Below are 22,169 nucleotides of genomic sequence, written 5' to 3'. Positions count from 1 at the left end.
TGGGTGGATGATGGCTGGATAGCTGATGGGTGGATGATGGCTGGATAGATGATGGGTGGATGATGGCTGGATAGATGATGGGTGGATGATGGCTGCATAGATGATGGGTGGGTAGATGATGGATGGGTAGATGGATGGATGGATGATGGGTGGGTAGATGAATAAATGAATGGATGATGGGTTTATGGGAGTGGATGTACGGATGAGTAGGTGGATGGGTGGATGGGTGAAAGATGTGTGGGTAGATGGGTGGGTAGACAGAGGGATGGATAAGTGAGTATATAGGTAGATGGATGATGATTGGATGATGGATGTGTGAGTAGGTAGGAGGATGGATGGATAAGTAGATGGGTTTGTAGATGAGTGGGTGGGCAGATGATAGATAGATAAGTGGATGGATGGGTAGATGTGTTTGTAGATGTACTGATGAATGGGTGGGTAGATGGGTGAATAATGAGTGGGTGGGTGGATGAATGGATAAGTGGGTGGATGAGTGGATGAATGAATGGGTAGATGGATGGATACATGAGTGGATAGTAGATAGGTGAATGGATGGATGGATGAAAATGGTAAATGAGCAGAGGTTGCAGAGATAGGAAGTTTGAGTGGAGAGGGCTTGAACTGGTATGAAGCATGTGCCTTTGAAGGGGCAGGTAGACATTGCTTGAGCTGACCTTGTTGTAGAGAGCACAGATGTGCAGGGCCGTGTTTCCTGAGGCATTCTGGGCTCCAGGCTCAGCCCCATAGAAGAGCAGGTGTTCCAGGTGCTGAGAGTGCCCTCGTTGGCAGGCCTGAGGGTACAGGGAGGGCATGGGCCTGGTTAGACCTCATCTGAATCCAAGGCCCTCTTCCTTCAGGTCAGGAATCTCTGCATCCATGTCCCCTTCTATTTTTTTTTTGTCTCTATTCTTGTTCAGAGACCCAGGACTTTAGCTTCCTGACTCTAAGCATTCAGTTACTCCGCTGTATAAACACCCCAGGCTGGCCCTTCAGGTGAATCAAGCAACCAGCCTCATCCATTTATCTATTCCTGGAGTTCTTTGTGCCTTTTCCTCTTTGAGGAAATTCCACTCCCTTCTGTGTAAGGAAATCTGCCATCTCTTTCATATCCCATCCCTTCGGATGCTGCAGAGCCCAGGTATCCAAGCTCTCCCCAGTACCTGGGACTGAATCTGGATACCTGATGGATTTCCTGCCAGCCGTTCTCATCTGCAATGCCCAGCTGGGCCCTGTTGTACAGAAGTAGCTCGCAGCAGCGGGGGTCTCCCCCCACCATAGCTGTGTGGAACAGGGGGGTCAGCCCTCGTCGGTCCTTGTAGTTGGGGGAGCCCCCAAGGTCCAGAAGTGCCTAAGGAGGGACAGAGAACTCAGGAAGAAAGGACAGATGGCAGTTCTAGTTTCAAGGGGCTGGTAGGAAGGTAAGCCTTGAATGACACATACAGGCTCATACCTGTCTCGTTTCTGCTTCAATGAGTGTGCATGTGTGTGTGTGTGTGTGTACATGAGCAAGCGTGCACACCCATGAATGCACTCGCGTGTGAATGCTAGCACATAGGAATCAATGCTACGCGTCTTCTTGAATTGCTCTCCACTTTATTTTTTGAGAGAGCCTCTCAGTGAGCCTAGAGCTCATGGATCCAGATAGAACAGCTGACTAGTGAGACCCGGGGTCCTCCTGTCTCTGCCCCCCTGGCACTGAGGTTACAGACACCTGCCCCCACACTCTGCCTCTCTGCTTGGGTGCTGGAGGTTGAACTCAAGTTCTCATGCTTGCACAGACTCCACTGGTTGCACCATCTCCCCAGCCCCTCTGGTAGTCTGTAGACTCTGAGCCAGGCTTTGCCCAATCTGCACTAGTCCTAGCCGTTAAGAACAATGAGAAGACAAGGCAGATGGCGTCACAGGACCCTCCCGCTCTGACATGCAGCTCAACCTTTCTCTAGTGGGTGACTCTCGATGAGCCACTGGAGGGTGTCCACGACCAAAGGCATCTTAATTCATGGCAGAGTTGTAGGGAAGGCAGATAGAAGGATGGAGGTCTAAGTGTTAAGAATGTCCCCAGTCAAGTGCAGGAGCGCTATATAGACACCCAGAGCAGGAAGCCTAGGAAAGGCAAGACTGGGGTGAACCCATGTCGAGCCAGCATCCTTCAGGGTGGGAGTTCTAGGGGAAAGAGAGGAAGGGTGCAGAGAGGGGAGGAGTCTAAGCTTGTATAAGAACAAGTGTGACAGTTGTCCCTGTGCAGACAGTCCATAGCAGCTCTGTGCAGCAGGACACTACAGTGAACTGTCCCCAGTGGTGTCATCCAACATGGTGGCCACAGGGGGGCGATGAGTACCTGGCTGGCTGTTGAGTCCAAGGAAGTTCGATTTTAATTTTATTCCATCCTAATTAATTTAAAACTAGACAGCCTGATGTGAGCAGTGGTTAAGGGGCTTGATAGCAAAGATCTGAAACCATGCAGACAGACAGACAGACAGACAGACATGCAAACAATATCCATTGGTTCTGGCTATAAACAGCAATTGTTCGTGCCAAGTGTTTGTGAAAAGAGGTGTCATCAGTGAACCCGGGCGTCTGTGAATATGGATGTGTCTCAGCCTTTGGAATCAGCCTATCCTCACCTATGCCTAAAGAGGGATCAGTTGACCTGACAGAGACAGAAGAAAAAAGAATATTTTAAAATAAGACTGCATGCAGGGGCTGGGGGTGGGGTGGGGTGGACAGCTCAGTTAGTGAAGTGTTTGTCATGTAAACATAAAGGCCCCAGCTTGGTCTCAATAATCCATGTCCAAAAGTAGCACACGGTTGCAGTGTCAGCACTGGAGAGGCAGAGGCAGGTGGATCTCTGGGGCTTGCTGGCCAGCCAGACAAGCCTAACGGGGCAGCCCTGAGTACCAGTGAAAGCCCCATCTGGAGAAATATGGTGGCTGGTTCCTGAGAACTGGTAGCTGGGGTTATCCTCTGGCTTCCACACTTGTACATGCTTGCTCACAGGTTCCACACGCATGTGCCTGTTATGTACACACACACACACACATACACACACACTCTGCATACTAATTTGTTTTGTGCATTTTTCTGGGCACAAAGAGCTAATTTGTTTGGGAAAGCATGTTTTGTTTCTTTGATGGGAGAGTCTCATGATGCCACCGTTAACCTCAAACTCACTCTGTAGTATGTGTGTGTGTGTGTCCAGATCTTGGCTATCAAGACCTTACACCCCTCACCCTCCTTCCTCTACCTCCCCAGTGCTGAGATGCCAGGCTTGTGCCTCCACATCTGGTTTTTGGAAGGTGTGCTTTGCATCTTAGGCGTGAGAAGGGTCTGGATTTGTCTGCGAGAGAATGTGTGTGTTGGGAGGTGAAGTGCTAGGCTAGGAAGGAGGAAGGGAGGGGCGATTTTCAGGCTGTGCTTGGAGATGATCTCCCTAAGCAGCAGGGGCTCACGTTCTGTGTTCTAAGGCCCTCAAGGGCAGATACTTTGGGAAGGCAGAGGTAGGGTGTGCACTGGCTGGGCAGAGGGAAGGGGGTCGTTCTGAATGTTCAAGGAGGAAGCTTTAGAGGAGGGGGATATACGCGGGCTCAGTCACCACCAACTTGTAGACTAAGCTGGGGCGTCTGGAAGACTGACAAGAGGAACTGTGTACTTGTCAGTGTGTGAAGCAGACTTTGTGGTAGGGACATAGAGGGACTGTTTGGGTTGGGGAGCAGTGAGATAGGATACCATGTAACCTAGGCCAGTCTTGAATTCCCAAGTGCTAGGATTACAGGTGTCTACATCAGGGGAATTCTTTTGATCAGAAATGAAGAGAGTAGGGTTGGAAAAATAGAAGGGAAAGGAGAAAGGGCCCCACATCTGGGGACTACAGCAGCCTCACCGTGAGTGCCAGGCAGTGCCGGGCACATGCAGCTTTGTGAAGCGCTGTCATGCCATCCCGGGCCCTGAAGTCTATATGCGCCCCGCCCAGGCACAGCGTCCGAATCACCTCTACTGAGCCTTCAGTTTGGGCCGCCAGGGTCAAAGGTGTCTCTGAAGGGCAAGAGAAGACCTTCAGAGGCATACCTTTTGCCTCCACTTCCAGACTCTACCCCTGGCCTCTTAGCTCAGTCCCCCTCCCCCCTGACAACCTTTAGTCCCTCTGTCTCACCCTCTGGGGTTGAGGTGGTGTCCCCGGCCTCTCTACCCAACCCTGCTCCTCACCCCAGTCCTTCATGGTCCACACCCCTTCCTACCTCCTGAATCTGAGTCGTGGTAGTTGGGGTCCAGCCCCTTGTCCAGCAGCCTCGCCACCTTGTCAGACGTCCCAAGCTGCACATATTCCAGGAACTTCTTCAACCCGGTCTAAATCGTGTACAAAGAAAGACAGGGGATGTCAGGGAGATCAGGGAGACTGAGTGAAGAAAGCTGCAATGAGAGCCAGCACTACCCAGTGGAAATACACAGCCAACCCTTTGCAAAGGCAGAAAGGAAGTCTGGTGTGGGGGGTCATGTCAGTTATCTCAGTGCTCAGGGCAGAGACAGGAGCATGGTGAGTTCTAGACGCACCTAGGCTATATACAGGGAGATCCCATCTAAAAAGTAATATTCTAATACAAAGGGTAGTTTGAATGAAAATGACCCCCACAGGCTCATAGGGAACATGCATTATTGGAGTGGTCGTGGCCTTATTGGAGGAAGTGTGTCCCTGGGGGTATGAGGCCTCAGATGTTCTAGCCATGTTCAGTGGCTCACTCTCTCTCTTCCTGATGTCTGATGTGGATGTGGAAATCTCAGCTACCTCTCCAGTCTGCCTGCACGCTGCCATGTTTCTCGCTGTGATGAAAAGGGACTAAACCTCTGATACTGTAAGCCAGACCCTATAAAATGTTGTCCTTTATTAGAGTCTCTTCACAACAATAAAAGATCTAAGACAAAGGGAGACTGTGAACTGTGTTGAAATCCATCCTGATGACAGGTGTTCTCAAAGGAATATATGCTTAATGTTACTGTTTTGATACACAATCCATAAGAAAATAATTAAAATGCCATGGCCTGGGGGTGGTGGGATGGCTCAGTGGTAACGGTGCTTGTGGCCAAGACTGCTAACCTGAATTTGATTCCCCAGAACACACATAGAGAAGGAGAAAACTGAGCTCTAGAAATTATCCTCTGACCTCTACATGTGAGCCATGAACATGCAACCCCACCCCCACCAGACACATACAATAAGAAAGAAATAGACGTAATTTTAAAAGGATATTATGGGGGCTGGAGAGATGTCTTAAACTGTTAAGAGTGCTTGCTGCTCTTACAGAGGAACCCGAGTTCAGTTCCCAGCACCTGCCAATGGCAGGTAAATGCCAGCTTCTAACGTTTCTAGCTGCTTTGGGTGGCTGCATTCACATGTGCGCGCACACACACACACACACACACACCATTAAAAATAAAATAAATGTTGGAAACGGATGCAGTGGAATTTTTGTGCTGTTTTTGCGGTGTGACTCAGCTCACACCTGTCACATGTACAAAGCCGTACATGGCCACTGGCTCCCACAGTGGATGGCACAGGTAGGGAGGAGAAGGCACGGAGGGGGTGGGGAAGATCGGGTTGGATGGTGTGGGAGAGAGAAGCCTGGAGGAAAAAAACCGATCAGGGAATTTCTTCCCATTAAATGTCAAAAACTATTTCCCTCTGGCCAGATCAGCCTCCTAACTTCCTCCCAACTCCTAGAGGGCCAGGGCAGACAAGGTCAGGAGGAAAAGGACCAAATAGAATAAATGTGGCTGAGAAAAAAAAAAGAGCAAAGCCTGCGGAGATACAGGCACAGGACTGGGGAACTGTGGATGTCTATGAAATACTATCGAGGCAGACAATTGGCTGATGCACTAAGTAAGAAAAGGGCCCTAAGTGCTCCTGAGCAGAGAAGGCAGAGTTAAAAGAACAGATCGGAGGGCTAGGGGTAAAGCTTGTTATGCAAGGATGGAGCCCCAAGTTTGATTCCCCAGAGCCCACGTGAGAGAGCCAGGGGTGCTTGTGTGCACTTGTAATTACAGTGCTGGGGAGTTGGAGATAGACATTTCTCCAGGTCCTCCTAGTTAGCTAGTCTGGCCTTGGAGGTGAGGCAGTAAAAGACTGTATTAAACAAGGTGAGACCAATGAGATGGCTCATCAGGCAACGGTGCTTGCCACCAAGTCTGACCACGAGTTCCATCGTCAGGATCCCTATGGTGGAAAGAGAATACTGACTTCCCCAAGTTGTCCTCTGACCTCCACATGTGTGCCCATCCATTCATTCACTCACCAGCACCACCAGTGCCACCAGCACCAGCACCCATGACCATACCAGGCAAAGATGGCATCAGTCTGGGCAGGTGAGGCCACAGAGGGCAGTGGGAAGGGGGTGTGATGAAGATGAATGGGTGTCTGCAGACAGGATGCACCCTCAAAGTTAAACGGGGGACTTGGCGCGTTGGCAGAGGGAATGGTTGCTGGGCAGAAACTGGGAAGGAAGGCGACGGACAGGGTACTCTGGTGCCGGGGGGGGGGGGGGGGGGTGTTAGCAGGGTATTCTCACCTTCGTGTGCAGCTTGGCCAGCTGTTTCTCATCCAGGTTGGTCTGTTTGTAGACTCGGGTCTTGTAGCGGAACTGAGGTCAGGGGTAGGATATGAGGGGACACACAGACTTATTAGATTCTTTGTTGGGGAGCAATGTCTGACCCTCCTCGTGTCCAGAATGAGTTCAGGGTTAGCATGGAAATGGCCATAGGTAGGGGCGACCTTTCCAAGAGTACTGGGTCACTAAGGTCTATGGCACTATAATCTCTATCTTATAAGTATAAGCATGAGACCCCCCCCCACATCCATGGAATGTTCTAGAACTACTATGTAGTTGGGATTCCCTCATTTGATGGCGTAAGGAGTTTAGGGAGAGGAAAGGACACCATCAGAGGCAACTCAGCTGGTGATCTGGACTCTGGGAAGTCTTGAAGAGCCCACTGGGGAGTTCTTTTGGAGTTGGAGTGGATGGGTTCCAGGGCATGACTTCTGTTAAGAGTTCTGTGCCCTTACCTCCAGGTAGGGTACCCCTTTCTCAAAGGACTGAGGGTACTCTCTTAGAAGCCTCTCCTCCTCCAAGAAGTTGGCATCCCGGCCTGAGGTGGCTGGCTGGAACAGTCCATAGTTAAGCACGTCCTGAAGACTCTCGCTCAGGGCACAGAGTACTTGCTGTTTGGCTGTCCAGATGGTGGCATCTGGGTTGAAGCGTAGGCATTTCTGGTGGGAGACAGGATGTCTGGGGCTAGGTTGGGTCAAGGGTATGAGGGTCAAGGGTCGGTTGGAAAAGGAATAAGATTCCAGCTAGATCTGGGATCGAGGGTGGGGAAAGACTTGGCCAATGCGTCTGTCAGCTGGCAGGTGAGTGGCCACTCACCGTCTGATGCAAGTCAGGGATGCCAATCCTGAAAACCATCATGCTGAAGTGGGCGTCGTCGGGGACAGACATGGAGCGTCCCTGGAGGCCTCGGGTAGAGGCCAGGTTACCAGGTGCTCCGCTGCCCCGGCCCCGAGTCCCCTGGGGGCCTCTTCCTGGCCCGTCTGGGGAGCTGTCCGATTCTGAGCCCCCCTCGGGACACTCGCTGGCACTGTGTCGTTCCTCGTCCTCGCTTGTCGCGGGGCTGTGGGTCATCGTGGGGCCACGGGGCGACGGGGGACAGCAGCATCACAGGCAGCTGAGAAAAGCAAGGTGTGATCCTCAACTGTAGAGCCACTCAGAGGCCACCAGTACCAGTAGACAGACACAGGGGCAGCCAAGGGAGACTAGACATGCCCTCAGCCCTCTGCACAGACAAGTTTGCACTACCTCTGCAGCCTTCCTGGCACCTTTCTCCTCCCTGTCCTTGGCCCTGCTTGCAGCCCCCCACCCCCCTGCGCTCCACTTTGTGGCTGACCCAGTGTGTCCTAGAAATCACAGAATCACCGCGGGAGCTAGTGGCCCACTTTGTCAAACTACAAAAAAAAAAAAAAAAATGAAGCTAAAATTAGCTAAGGACAGACAGGTGGACCAATCCACCCCGGCATCCTGCCCTCCTGGCCGGAGCCTGGCCCCTTCACCCCAGGGAGGTGGAGACTGACTTTTATAGTAAAGGTGAGATGGAGGTGTGAGTTTTGAGCCTGGGGCAGCAGGAGGTGCCCGAGAGCTGGTGACTTCACTGAAGTGTGGCTGACCACATGTTTAGAGGGCTGCTGCTGGGGAATGAGCTGTCCCTGTAGGGGATGGAGGGACACGAGTGGGGGTGGATGAACAGAAAAGAGAAGTTCCCCTGAGCTGGGCCCAAGAGACCGATGATGAGAGGTTACTGGGGCGTGTGAAGAGGATGTGTGGGTGGGTAGGGAGGCTGGCCCTAGCTCTGGCTGGAAAGTCCAGGTGACAAGCTGTGGTGGCCTGGGTGGGTGTGGGCAGCTGCAGGTGACCTGTGGGTGTTTCAGGAATGGCACAGCAGGGTGGGTGGGCTGGCACTGCTTGGTACTGGCGGCTCCACCGAGGAGAATTTGGATTGGGTGGGGTGTCTGGGAAGGAAGCTAAGAAGTGAGTTGCAACAATATGGGGACCAGGAGATGGGGAGGGTCGTCCCTCTCAAAGTGGCCTACTGAGGGGTGGCTCCATTCCAAATGCGGTCCTCTTCTCTCCTGTTTGCCACCCCCTACTCCCCACTCTAGAACCGGAAAGCAGAATGTCTGGTCTGGTCCCTCCCACCCCACACCAGGCCCGGCTCCTGCACCGTTGCCATGGAGATGGGAAGCAGTGGAGGGTACTGCTGACTTTGGGGGAGTGGGGATGGGCTGGGGGGAGGGAGGGTTGGGGAAGGAAAGACGAAATGTTTAAGGAAGAGAGTTCCAAGAACTGTAGGCGAGCAGGCGTCTAACCACGGGCTGAGGAACCCTCCCCCTCGCGGGGACCGAGCTCTGAAGCACCCCATCCCAGGTACCCTGCCTTGTGGCTCAACCCGCTGGGCTCGGGAGGAGACCCGGGTCTTCAGCTCAGTCTGCTGACCGCCCTACACCACATCCCGCCTGGCAGTGTGACCTCAGCCACTCCCCCTCGGCTGACCCTGGCTGACATCCCCTTTGCAGCCCCAGCTCTGCAGGAATGGGGTGGCAGGTGGGATAAAAGGTCAGCAAAGGCTAGGTCCCCCATAGCGCGGGCTCCACTGCCCCAACACCCAGGACAGCTCGGGGCCCCTCCCCCTCCGGCCTCGAGGGAGGGAGCGGGCACACTCCGCCGGGGCGGCATGAATCAAAAGCTCGGCGGCTAAGAATAGCTGGCACGCAGCTGGTACCGAGACGGGCTGAGGAATCGGCGAGGGGGGGTGGCTAAGGGGAGAGAGGGGGTGCCCTGAGAGGCTGCGGGGGGACAGGGGACGGCTGGCGTGGCCAGGAGCCGGGCCCGGGGAGAATGAATGGAGGTGGAGGAAGGCGGGAGCAGGGAGGTTGGTGAAAGAATAGCCCTGGGTCGGGAGAGGGAGCTGGGACTGGGGGCGGGAGCAGAGGGGGCGCGCCGGCCTGCGGAGAAGGAACCTGAGGCGCGATGGGCACGCGAGGCGCGGGTGGGAAGGAACTACAGACGCCTGGAAGGGGCGCCGGGTCCAGGCGTCGTAGGAGGCTCTGGCCCAGACCCTGGGTTGGAGTGGTTGGAGACCAGGGTGACCTAGGGGAGGGGCCCAGGTGTGCTGAGGTGGGCGAGGCGGGGGAGTGGCCGAGCCGGGTTGGGAGGCGGGGACCAGGACCCAGTCTTGGCCCCGGAGAGCCACGGAGACCAGTTCGGCTTAGGGGGCGCAGCACGTGGGGGATGGGGCACACCCTCCTAGCAAGGATACGATCTGGGACGTGGCACTCGGGACCGGGTCGCAACCCAATTTGATGTCACCCTTAGGGGCCATGCTACCTTCCACACCCTCACCCCCCCTCCCATACACACACCCTAAATGTACACCCAGGCCGGAGCCGGCGCCAGGCCAAGGACATCCGGGGCGCCTCCGCCCTCTCCCGCAACCCCAGTTCTCGCAATTGCACTCTACCCCAGAACCTCCCTGTAGTGCCCCGTGCCCTTACCTGCCTGGCGGGGCTGCTGAGTCCCGGTCGGCGGCGCCCGCGGCCCCTCCCCCCTCCCCCCACCCCCCACCCCCCCGAATACGGGGGACCCTCAGGCCATGCCCCACCGCCCCGGAGGGCGAGCGGGCCGGGGAGGGGGCGGGCGAGGGCCGGGGGGAGGGCGGGGGGGCCGCGGACCTCACCCCCCCCGCGGGCCGGGCCCGGCCATCCGCAGCGCGCCCCCCTTTCTGCCGCGCCCGCGCGCCCCTCCTTGCCCGCCCCGGGGCTGGGGTCCGGCCGGGCTACGGGCGCCGCGGCTCCCTCCGGCTCTGCCTCCTCCTCCTCCTCTGCCAGGGGCCGCCGCGCCGCCGCCTGCTCCTGCTCGGCGCCTCCACTGCCACCCGGCTCGCTCTCTTTCGCACTCGCTGTCTCTCCCTCACCCGGTCTCTCTCTCTCTCTCTCTCTCTCTCTCTCTCTCTCTCTCTCTCTCTCTCTCTCTCTCTCTAGCTCTCCTCTCTCTCCCTCCCTCCCCTCCCTCCGCCCTCTCCCCTCCCTCCGGGAGCCCGCAGAGAGATATCGCCCCTCCCTGAGCCCCCAAACCTCGCCCATTCTCCCCCCCTCCACGCGGCTCCACCCCCTCCCCTCGCCCTCCTCCACCCTTCATCTCCACTGCCCCATCCCCAAACCCAGACTCCACCCCTGCTCACCCCCATGTACCCCTAGTGGGATCCTGCTCTTCCTAGGGGAGCCCCTCCTCCAGATTGCTCCCCACCCTTTCTACACATGGTGGGGTGCTATTTGTATTTGTAGAGTCTGTATGTTCCCAAATCGAATACTGTGGGTTATAGATTCCGGTCCTGTACCCCGAAATGTGTGTACCTTCACCCCCTCCACCCCAACACACATACACATACCCCTCCCCACATGCACATAACTTTCCATATGAGCTCACATACGTGGAAGTACCTGAGGCACATACCCCTTCCCCCAAGCTGGTCCTGTAAACCAAGCATAGCCACAGCTACCTACTCCTTAGGGCATGCTTGCCCAGTACACACAACCAGAGACACACACCCAGCTTCATGCACAATGCCACACCCCTGTGTCACAGCATACCGACAGCACCATGCAAGATTGACCTACACCATACTCCAACTGCATACTTAGATCTGCCTACAAGAAGCACGGTAGACAGACCTGTGTGCTGTCTGAGCCAGCTCACCCACTCCACTGGTCATCACAGGTGTTTATGCCTGTTTGACTGTACACCCTGCCCACAGCACACCCCCCGCCCCACAGCTATCCTTGAGTATACTCTAGGTGCCAGGTTCAGGGACTTCTTTCCTGTCAAAGCACACAGAAAGGCTAAGTAATTTGGCCCAGGCCACCCAGCTATAAAGAGGTGGTATCAAGGATGAAGAACACAGAAGGCTGTCTCCATCTTCTCCACAGGCCTGCTATGGTGTTTCAAAGAACATACCTGAAGATGTATACCCTTCTGCATTCTATAACCCCTCCAATTTCACACACATGGACACACAAAGCTAATTGTGTGCATGTAGTCAGCTTTCTCCTACCTGGTACATTCACAGAGGAAGGCAGATTCATTCAGCATCTTTCAGCCCTCTTCAGCCATGACTTCCACTTTGCCCAGCAGCGTCCCCAGGGCCACTAGGGAATACCAGCTCCTACAGAGGGTTGTTCTAGGTAGTTTCTGGGTTTGTCTTCAGCTGCAGCTTCTCTGGGGCATCCTGGGATACGCTGGAGTTGGTACCCAGCTCAGAGAGGCCCTCATCTTGATGCACCCACCCAGGTGCCGAGCAGCTGCGCCCATGGAGAACAGCTGCTGGTGCTGGTACATACACTGAGCGGCTATGAGGCATTCTACAGTTTACAAAGCCCCTCTGCATTATATGGAGGTCTCCAGCTTCCGAAGAGAGACCTCTGTGCTACAGATGAGCATCGGAGAGGCTCCAAGAAGCCAGTTGGCTGCCCAAGGTCACTCTGCCCTCTGCGTACTAGGCTTTCTTGAAAACTGGTGTGTTCCTTTACAAGGCCCCTCATGGGGCTCACAGCAGCTGAGGGCAGATGTGAGGTACCTGCTTGGAGCCAGTGGCCTTGGTACATGATGCCACACCCGTGACCTCCATAAGGCTTCCATGTCTCCTCCTCTCTGAGCTTCTTGGCTTTTTCCTTGCAAACCCTGGGCCCCTAGATCTTTGGTTCATGAATTGGCAGGACCTGTGGGACTAAAGCTCTGCAGGACTCATGAGCCTGGCATGGTGTGGGTAAGGCATGGCCATCTACTCTCCTGGCATTGGAACCTTCCACTGCCCATAGCGCCTGCACTCAGGCAGACACCTTGAGAACTCTGGTGCAACCTAAACACAAAAGTCTGATTTTTAAGGCCTTTTACCAAGCTGTTATAACATTGGTCTTATTCATCAGTTTAACTGAGTACCAACTAGGTGTTAGGAAGCCCTGCTTTGATTTGGGGATACAGAAGTAGCCCCAAAATCTATGCCTTGGTCTGCAAGAGACAGATATAAATAAACCAGCCCATACTGGTTGGATCATACCTAGAAGAAAAGGGGGCATTTTGAGGAAGCATTTCATATGGTGGTCAGAGCTGAGGCTTCAGTAATGAGAAAGAGCTGAGGGAAGAGTTTGCAGAAGGAGGAAAAGGCTAGGAAGGACAGAGTGGCGATGGAGGGTGAGGGGAGATGAGGTGAGACTGCAGAAAAACAGTTCTCTCCCAGGCCCCAGCCCTGCAGGCTGCACTGAGGACCGAGGAGGCCGGGGTTTGGCTTCTCTCCTGCTTCTGATGGGAAGGTGAGGAGGCAGGGGCGTGGGGAGTAATGTGATCTGATTTATGGTTTGGAAGGATTGCTCTGGCTGCGGCAGGCAAGCAGCCCAGATTGGAGGGGCTCTGTAGAAGGAGGGAGAGCAAGGGGAGGCCACTGCAGTGGTCCAGGCTGGGATAAGGCAGCTTGCAGAGGGTTCTCTACTCACGGCCAGTGCTTGGTTAGTATACATACTGGAGATACCTGCTCTGACTGTCAACCCCTTCTCCTCCCTTGATGGGGGAACCACTGGGCTCACTCCCACCCCTCCCACCCCAGCATCAACCTGCTCAGGGCCTGGCCTGCAGGACAATCTTGGAGTTACACCTTTTAAGCGGCACACATGCATGCTGTTCACACATATCCCCACAAGCAGGCACACACAAGGGCTGGTAGGGCTAGGACAGGCCATCTGGGTAGAGGTTGGGAGAGCCCCGGAGCCTGAGAATGTTAGAAGAGTCCCCGTTGTTAGGCTGTGTGGTCAGTGGTGACCACATGATAATAACAACCTTAGCATACTCTCTGCAGTGTGGCCCCTCCTCAGGAATGGCCAAGACAGAGAGAAGTGAACAGTCCAAAGCTGGCATCCTATCATAGCCTGCTTTGTTCTGAGAAGCTTCCTGGACCAAGACTGAGGCCCACCAGTACCCAGGATGTCCTGGAGAACTTTCCCCATCTTCCTTTTATCCATCTAAGTGCTTGTACTTGCAAAAGGGAGGAAAGAGGGCAGAAGCAGAGGTCTGGAAAGTGGCAAGGGGTGGGTGTGGGTAGACCCAAGGCGGGATCAGGCTTTGGAACGTTGGAGGTTTCCGGCCACAGAGGCAGAGCCTCCTGGAAGCCAAGAGGGGCGGGGAGACTCACCAAGAGAAGCTGAGGAGACCAAAAGTTGAGACAGAGCAGATCAGGAGAGAAGGCAGAAGAGAAAGCCTGGCAGAAAGAAGGTCCAAGGGGCTTGTGAGCTGCCCACCAGACTGGGACACTTGCTAGGTCTATACCCAAGTCCTACCCCTGGCATTCTGACCTCTACTATTTGGGTGCTGGGAAGCCCAGCTGGATGCAGGCAGCCTGGCTCTTGGGGGCCCTAGTGGTCCCTCAGCTTTTGAGTTTTGGTCATGGAGCCCGAGGCCCTGGGAGAGAGTGGGAGGGAGGCTGGGGAGGTGCCCTGGAGGAGGAGAGAGAGCGGGAGTCACAGATGTTGAAGGTGAGTGTTGGAGGGGCACTGTGGGCTTGGGATGAAGTGTTCAGATGGGTAAAGAAAAGTAAAGGGGTTTAGATGGAACAATGGGTTCAGAAAAGAGCTGAGAGGGTAGGCGGGAAGGAAACTGACATGCATTCTCTGACCCAGAATCTCCAGGAGGCCCTAGGGCTGCCCACTGGGGTGGGAAATGAGGATAATCTTGCTGAAAACCCTGAAGACAAAGAGGTCTGGGAGACTACAGAGACTCAAGGGGAAGAAGAGGAAGAGGAAACCACCACAGCATCTTCTTCTAGTCCCAACCCTTTCCCCAGCCCTTCTCCCACACCAGAGGACACTGTCACTTACATCTGTGAGTATTCAGAAGCCAGGGTGGCCTGTCTGTCAAGCACTGACCCAACCCGGAGGCCAGACACATCAGAGGGGCCCAAGGTCCCCAGATGTGTCTGCCTGTCAAGAGTTTAACCCACTGAACTTCATAGACATGGTCACACATCCCACAGATCGCCTTATCCATCCCGCTCTTGGGAGTCTGAGGGCCGTGCCCTTCCATATCCTTAGAGCCCTTGATTGTGCCTCTAATTGTGCCTTCTGTCTTTTCACAGTGGGCCGCTTGGCCAGCCTCGATGCAGGCCTACACCAATTGCACGTCCGTCTGCACGTTTTGGACACCCGTGTGGTTGAGCTGACCCAGGGGCTGCGGCAGCTGCGGGATGCTGCGAGTGACACCCGCGACTCAGTGCAAGCCCTGAAGGAGGTCCAGGACCGTGCTGAGCGGGAGCATGGCCGCTTGGAGGGTGAGTCTCATCAGCACCAAGAGGGCCTAGGTGGGAGGAGGGGACCCATGGAGGTCTGAAGACCTGGAGAAAACGGGTATCAGGATACCAGAGGGTCCACACAGAACTGGGAGGTGCAGGCACATCTAGAGCTGGATTGTGAGGTGGGTGAGACATTTCTTGCTCCAACCTGTGCCACACCCTGAAAGCCCCACCCATAGTCTGGAACCGCCTACACCTTGGCCACGCCCCCGAAGGCCTTGGCTCTACCTCACTAAGACACTACTGCTCTAACGAGGCTCCCCTTGGCCCCACCCTTTTCAACCCACCAAAGCATTGGCTCTGCCCCTGACAGCTTGGCCAGGCCTCACTGGTCACAGAAGTTCTAATCCCTCCTACTATCCACGCCTCCTCTGTCCTCAGCGCTTTGGCTCCTCCTGATGGTTTTCCACCCCTGAAGGGTTTGTCTCCTTTTAACCACGCCCCCAGCACTCCCGTCTGGGCTTCACTTGTCAAGGCGGTTCTAACTTTGACTCCGCCTCTTTTCAGCCCCCATCGCTTTAAAAACGCCCCCTGCAGTCCTGGCTCTGCTTCATTGGTTTCCGGGCCTCAGCTCTTTGGCCCCGCCCTCAGTAAGCCTGCCTCCACCTCATTGGCCATCCTTCTTATGACCCGCCTTCACCTGGCCCCGCCCTCCATCCAGGCATCGCTCGTCCGCTCAGGCTCCTCCCTCTACCTACCGGCCCCGCCCTCTCTCCCCTCCTGCAACCTTGGTTCCACCTCATTGATCACCTAAAGGTATAGCTTTGGCCTCGCCCCCTCCTACCCGCAACGTTCTGACTCCGCCTCACCCTACACACAGGCTGCCTGAAGGGCCTGCGCCTTGGCCACAAGTGCTTCCTGCTCTCGCGAGACTTCGAGACCCAGGCGGCGGCGCAGGCGCGGTGCAAGGCCCGAGGTGGGAGCTTAGCGCAGCCTGCGGACCGCCAGCAAATGGATGCGCTAAGCCGGTACTTACGCGCCGCTCTCGCCCCCTACAACTGGCCGGTGTGGCTGGGAGTGCACGATCGGCGCTCCGAGGGGCTCTACCTTTTCGAGAACGGCCAGCGCGTGTCTTTCTTCGCCTGGCACCGCGCATTCAGCCTGGAGTCCGGCGCCCAGCCTAGTGCGGCAACACATCCACTCAGCCCGGATCAGCCCAATGGCGGCGTCCTGGAGAACTGCGTGGCCCAGGCCTCAGACGACGGTTCCTGGTGGGACCATGACTGTGAGCGGCGCCTCTACTTCGTCTGCGAGTTCCCCTACTAGAGAACCGGTCTCTGCCCAGGAACTCTAGTGCACATTTTGCACCGTACACCGCGCACCCTACTGTTAGGGGTCTGGGGGTCGCTCAGAGATTAAGCGTGACCATGAATACATTTTAATAAAAAGAGGCTTTTTATTTTAGATACTGGCATCCAGACTGATTGGGGCCAGGTCTGCTCCTGAGATCGCTTCCAAGATGTATTATCAGCCCAGAGATTTTAAAGGCAAACCCCACAAGATTGCATGTAGCCTGCTTACATGTAGGCCGGAGCATAAATTTTTAACATATATGTCTTGAAGTTGTCCTAGTCATCCTTTGAGCAGAGGAAGCAAGATGAATTACAAAAGCAGAAATCTCAGTTAGTCTAATAACTAAATTTTACAGCAAATTTTACAAGGCCAATTTCAGAATAGTCTTCAATATCTGGGAGAAAGAGGAAGTAGATGGACTGTTAGTGTACAGCCCGCACAAGCTAGGGGCTTTCGTCTGAGAGGCATATTTTGCTTTGGTTTTTCAAGCAGTGAGTCTAAACTTTTAAATGTAATATTAACCACCATATGTACAATGTGCATTCTGCACCCTGAGCTCCACCCCGTGCATCTTCCATTCTGCACTCTATAGTGCACTCTTGCATCTTGAGCCCTCCTTGGGCCAGAACTACCACCAATCCCGGCTGGTCTCCCAGCCCCAGAGATAGCCTATGCAACTTCTCCATGTCCCCATCTGTCTTTGAAACTTCAAGGTCTCAAATAGGCCCAGTGCCAATAACTCCTTTTAAAATTTAATTTGAGGGGTCATGGAGACATCTGAGCGTTATCTTGCCTGGGAGGAAGTTAGGAAGTACCAGACCCTGACTTTGGGTAATTGTGGCTTTGAAGTACAGAATGTCAGCACATGTGCATAGGAACATGTGGTTGTGCACACTTGTGCACAGATGTCTGGACTATTCATGCACCTATATAGGTGTCAACATCCCTAGCCTGCTTCCTCATGGGACCTTTAGGACCTGAGCCCTGTCATCATCTCAGACATTGGCCTTGGACCTGAGCAGAGATCAAGGAAGCGCGAAGGTGTGCTCTAGGTCCTGACATTTAGTCTTCTTTTCTGTTGACCTGTGCCTCGGACCTGTTTTCCCAGTTGGGGTGGCACGGTGAGGGCACGGCAGTACTACTACTTCATCAAGCCCATTCCAGAGAGGAGAGACCTACCACAGCTTTTAAGTCTCACAACCTGAGTATGTGAGGTCAGACACAAAGCAAGGACTTTTCTTATGGGAACACTCAGGTTCGCTCAGTTCTTTCCTGCCTGAGAAGTCAAGTCAGTCTTCCCTCTCTGAGCCCAGGTCTCCTAGTCTAATAGCTGGGGCAGTCTCTCCCATTTTGCACGCCTCTTTGGGTGGCCGGGTGCGGCCTTGTAACATGAACATCAGAAGTCTGGAAGTGGCCAAACATGTATCAAACAGCCACCCCTGCCCATACCTTTTATGCTTTATTTTCTGATAGGACAATTTCTAGTCCTGGGCCAGCCTGACCCTCAGCACTGCATGCAGGCGAAGGTGTTGTGTGACTTTTTATGGAGTGATGTGAACAGATGTCTGTTCACTCCAGATAGGGCACCAAAGGCAGTCTGAAGAAATGATTCCACCCAAATCTAGCTGATCCCTGGAGCCCCACCCCTACCCCATGCCCCCGTTTTACAACCCACAGGCAGCTCTAGTGAAGTCTCCTCTCTCTTAAGGATTGTTTACTGATTGGATGACCTGGGGGAGGGGCCTTGTGAATTTGTAACTTTCCAAACTTCCTGCTTTCTTATGACCCTCACTCCTCCCTCCTCCCTCCAAGGAGGGATGTAAAAAAAAAATTATGTGTTTGCCTGCATGTATGTGTGTGCAACATGCATGTGTGTATCTGGTGCCCAAGGAGGTCAGGGAAGGGCCCATAGCATAGAACTTGAGTTAGAGATAGCTGTGTATCACCCGGTGCATACTGGGGATCATCCTGAGTCCTCTGTGAGAGCGACAAGGGCCCTTCAGTACTGAGCTTACTCTCCAGCCCCATGAAGGGATATTATAATGAGAAGGAAATAGTTACACAGCAGAGGGGTCTGTACCCCTTCTCTTGTGTGAGGATTAGCTTTGCATCATGGGTACTAGCTGTATCATTGCCAGGATGAGACACCTGATAGAAACCCCTTGAGGGAAGGGGGGTTCAGTTCACTATGGGAGGGAAGGCGTGGTGGTGGGAGCAGCCTAAACCAGGTAAACCCTGACAGCAAGCACTTGAAGGTGCTGGCTTTCGTATCTGGGAAGCTTGGTGAATAGTTGAGACCAGAAGTGGCGGCATGTCCTTAAAAGCCAGGTAACCTACCTCCCGAGAAACCCCAGAAAAGACTCAGCATCTAGGGACTGAGTGTTCACACACATGAGCCTGCAGAGTATGAGGAGGTAATTCAGAGCCACATCCTAAGGAGCCCAAAGCAGACATCATTATGAGCCCAGGAATGGGTATGTGATCCTGACTGATACGCACACACGCACACGCATGCACGTGCGCACCACCTCTCGTATGCCAGCACTTTTTACTGCCCAGACTTCCTCATCTCTTTTGACCACATGTGGATCTTTCCCTGTTGTTTCCTGGTTGCTGTTGTTCAGGGTGATTTTTCTTCCTGCATGTGATTTTAGCACAATTGTTTGTAATACGATTACACTAATTGTTAAGCAATATCGCCTCAGAAGAACCAAACCACAGAATTCTTTTTATAATCCTGAGAATGCCTGAACCCTAACTGCAGAGCTGACCCTCTGGCTAGGCTCCATCAGATGATGGAACCAATGGCAGCATTTGAAGATGGACATGCAAGCTCAGGTTCAGAAAATGGGCTGGAAAGGAGAAGGGTGGAGAAGCAGGTAGGCTCTCAGAGTCTCCCCTCCTTCTTCTTCTCAGTGACTCCCCTTCTGACTGCTGGTGCCCCTCTCTCAGCCATGACCCCTTAAATGTCACCTTGCATACACTGTTGAATGGAGGAGCTATGCCAATTTTCTCCAGAAGAGACTCCTCCCTCTATCCCTTCTAGAGGCAATTCTCAGTCCGACAGGAGTCAGTTGGGCCTTTAATCCCAGCACCTCGGAGGCAGAGGCCGGAGCATCTCAGTGAGTTCAAGGCCAGCCTGGTCTACAAATCAAGTTTCGGGGCTACACAGAGACCCAGTCTCAAAAAACCAAAAAATAAGAATAAACTTAAAAATTATGTAAATGTAATTTTAAAAGCTGTTTCTTAAAAGGCAGGAGGGTGACACTGGTCAGGACTCAGGCCATTAGTTCTGATGGCCTAATCCTGTGTGATCATCTTGACATGATCTAGTCCCCTGGGAAGAGAGTATCAATGAGGGGACTGTGTAGATAGCTTAAAGTTTAAGAGCACTCATTGCTCTTGCAGAGGACCCAGGTTCAATTCCAAGCACCCACTTGGTGGCTCACAGCTGCCTGTAACACCAGCTCTAAGGAATCCAATAGGCACACAGCTGCATTTATAAAACAAAAATAAATAGAAACAACAGGACAAATGCCAGGAAGAAGAGTGGCAGTGGCAGCAGCTGCAAGCGAGCGAGGCTTGAAGAAAACCCGCTGCTGAAGAGGCTCAAGAGGCTGCATTTGCAAGTGAAGGGACTGCAGACAGCAAGCTGCTTTCCCTCTGGGCTTCAGAATAGCAGTGGAGACCCTTGATGCTCACTTGGTGGAAACAGCAGCAGCAGAGAAAACTTAAAAACAAAGAGAGCTCTTCTTGGTGATAAGGCTCCACAAAAGCCTGTTCCCAAGACCACTGACAATGAGTCTACGATGAAGCCACAGTAGACCCCAATGGCAAAGAGGTGGCTTATGATGAATTTGCTCCTTACTTCAACAGTCAGACATCTCCTAGGATGTCTCATTGCAAGGTCAGATAGACCTCATGGGAGAATAGTACGACTCTGTAGCAGCTCTCAACACTTCTACCAGATTCACATGTTTATTACACAAGAGGACTGACTCTGAAAAAGATCACCCCACAGTCCATTGCAAGAGATTCACAAACCTGATCGTTATTAATGAAGATCATAAAACACCCAATGGACTTATTTCGAGTCACTTGCCAAATGGTCCAACTAACTCATTTAAAAATAAGTAGTGTTTGTCTTTGTAAAGAAATTAAGAAATGAGGCAAAGACCCCAAAAGAACATGTGCCCAAGATAATTCTGAATAACTTTACAACACGGCTAGGTCATTCTATTAGATGTGTGTTTGCTTCTCTCTTTCCTCATAACCCTCAGGTTATTAGAGGACAGGTTGCCACATCCCACAGTCAGCGGGATTACATCTTCGGAGTTCACAGATACATATTCAAGAGTGAAAAGGAAGTGGGAATTCAGGCGCTGGTACCACATTTTACCTTAAAATTATTATCTCTTCAGAAGGGAGCCTTTGATTCTAAAAATGGAGAGTATAAATGTGTCCATGAAGCACGGGAAATGAATCCTAGTCAAAGAAAATTCCGTTTATTTAGTACTAGGGCAGAAGTATTGAATTTTGTTGGACAGGCCTGTTTTGAAAAACTTGCTAATTTAAAAAACGCCCTTCTCAAAATGGAATTTGTTGATTTTATAAATCTTATATTTGAACAAATGACCAAATGCTATGAATTTCCACTCCATATAGTAAATATAAATACATGTAACTTGGTTAAGGGCTCTAAAAGTCCTAAAATTTGCTGCCATTTTGGATTAGTTGTAGATAAATTTATTGGAATGAAGATTCAAAGTAACTTTCAAATTTGCACTCCCAAAGAAAGTAGGCTAGAAAAAGTATTGGTGGTAGCTAGTGCATAACCCTGATTTAATAAACCAGCCTTGGAAGCCAGGTAGTTAGGACTTGAAACAAAGTAACAGATTACTGAAGTTAACCTGGCTATCCTGGACTTACTTTGTAGACCTGGCTGGCTTTAAACTCACAGAGCTCCTTCAGACTCTACCTCCCACATGCTGGGATTAAAGGCATGCACCACCATGCATGACTGCCTTATTTATTAAACAGGATCTTCCATTAAAGCTGGAACTCATCTTTTTTACCCATGCTGGTAGTCAAAAAATCATCTCCCCCAAGTGCGAGTGTTGGAAGTGTGCACAGCTGTGCCCAGCTTTTTACTTAGGTGGCAGGGATCTGAACTCAGATCCTAAGTGCATAGCATGTGCTCCTACCCACGGAGCAATCTCCCCACACTTAGCTGGAATATTTAAAGAAATTCCTGTAACGAACTGCAGGGTAGAAACTGGAAGTTTCTCAATCTTTGAACAAAGATTTGCTGTATTTGGGTTAATCAGTAGAGACTGAGAAATTGTTTTAAGACTGTGCCTTGAAGAAATGCTGTCTCCCTGGAAAGTGTGCATTCGGTGCTAGGTGAGAGCTTGCAGCTGCACAGACATTGTTCCTAAGACACTCCAGGCAAACTTGGAGGTTTTACTTTTGATTTGGCTAGCCATGAACAAAAGGGACTGAGATCTGTGTGGCTATATTGGCAAGGCTTCTAAGAACTTACAGAACAACGTTGTTCCTAGAAGCCTTGCAATATAAGGCATTGAGTCTTAAGAGCTGATGTTGTAAAGGTTAATATGCAACACAATTCATACCAATAACAAGGCCAAAAATGCTGTTTTATTGTATGCTACAGCCAGTGTATATAAAGTAGTTAAGCCAGGCATGATGGCGCACGCCTTTAATCCCAGCACTCGGGAGGCAGAGGCGAGTGGATTTCTGAGTTCGAGGCCAGCCTGGTCTACAAAGTGAGTTCCAGGACAGCCAGGGATATACAGAGAAACCCTGTCAAAAAAAATAATAATAAAAATAAAAAATAACCGGAGGATCCAGCAATACCTCTCCTGGGCATATATCCAGAAGATGTCCCAACCGGTAAAAAGGACACATGCTCCACTATGTTCATAGCAGCC

General features: G+C 52.6%; 2 protein-coding genes and 1 pseudogene across 5 annotated transcripts in view; 2 read left to right on the top strand and 1 right to left on the bottom strand.

Moving 5' to 3' along the window:
• Shank1 (SH3 and multiple ankyrin repeat domains 1) overlaps positions 1-10,481 on the bottom strand; it is a 48,292-nt gene extending 37,811 nt beyond the window's left edge. For 3 of the 4 annotated variants that reach the window (XM_021167767.2, XM_029479971.1, XM_029479972.1), the window contains exons 1-8: positions 10,091-10,481; positions 7,413-7,710; positions 7,052-7,255; positions 6,558-6,629; positions 4,236-4,344; positions 3,881-4,032; positions 1,181-1,348; positions 675-791 (exon numbers count right to left, since the gene is read on the bottom strand). In XM_021167767.2, coding sequence (XP_021023426.1) covers positions 675-791; positions 1,181-1,348; positions 3,881-4,032; positions 4,236-4,344; positions 6,558-6,629; positions 7,052-7,255; positions 7,413-7,667 — 1,077 coding nt within the window. In that variant the 5' untranslated portion in view covers positions 7,668-7,710; positions 10,091-10,481. Of the gene's footprint in view, positions 1-674; positions 792-1,180; positions 1,349-3,880; positions 4,033-4,235; positions 4,345-6,557; positions 6,630-7,051; positions 7,256-7,412; positions 7,774-10,090 lie in introns of those variants that run through there. The other variant, XM_029479970.1, reaches the window with a different exon arrangement.
• Positions 10,482-13,774: 3,293 nt separating this feature from the next.
• Clec11a (C-type lectin domain containing 11A) lies at positions 13,775-16,970 on the top strand. Its single transcript, XM_021168502.1, has 4 exons — positions 13,775-14,113; positions 14,258-14,459; positions 14,713-14,904; positions 15,746-16,970. Exons 1-4 carry the CDS (start codon positions 13,967-13,969, stop codon positions 16,189-16,191), a joined length of 987 nt encoding a protein of 328 aa, XP_021024161.1. The 5' UTR covers positions 13,775-13,966; the 3' UTR covers positions 16,192-16,970.
• A 2,840-nt stretch (positions 16,971-19,810) lies between these two features.
• LOC110297504 lies at positions 19,811-21,053 on the top strand (annotated as a pseudogene).
• The last annotated feature ends 1,116 nt before the right edge of the window (positions 21,054-22,169 follow it).

The sequence above is a fragment of the Mus caroli genome, chromosome 7, assembly GCF_900094665.2.
Source record: "Mus caroli chromosome 7, CAROLI_EIJ_v1.1, whole genome shotgun sequence".
NCBI classification, from domain to species: domain Eukaryota; kingdom Metazoa; phylum Chordata; class Mammalia; order Rodentia; family Muridae; genus Mus; species Mus caroli.
Note: the sequence above shows the minus strand (reverse complement) of the source record. Positions and strands in the feature narration are given on the sequence as shown.

Bases quoted from the DNA above. Each gene is read 5' to 3' on its own strand.
- Clec11a (XM_021168502.1), top strand. From the start codon at position 13,967: ATGCAGGCAGCCTGGCTCTTGGGGGCCCTAGTGGTCCCTCAGCTTTTG. The intron at 14,460-14,712 runs GTGAGTATTCAG...GTCTTTTCACAG, and splicing joins GGACACTGTCACTTACATCT to TGGGCCGCTTGGCCAGCCTC. The intron at 14,905-15,745 runs GTGAGTCTCATC...CCCTACACACAG, and splicing joins GGAGCATGGCCGCTTGGAGG to GCTGCCTGAAGGGCCTGCGC.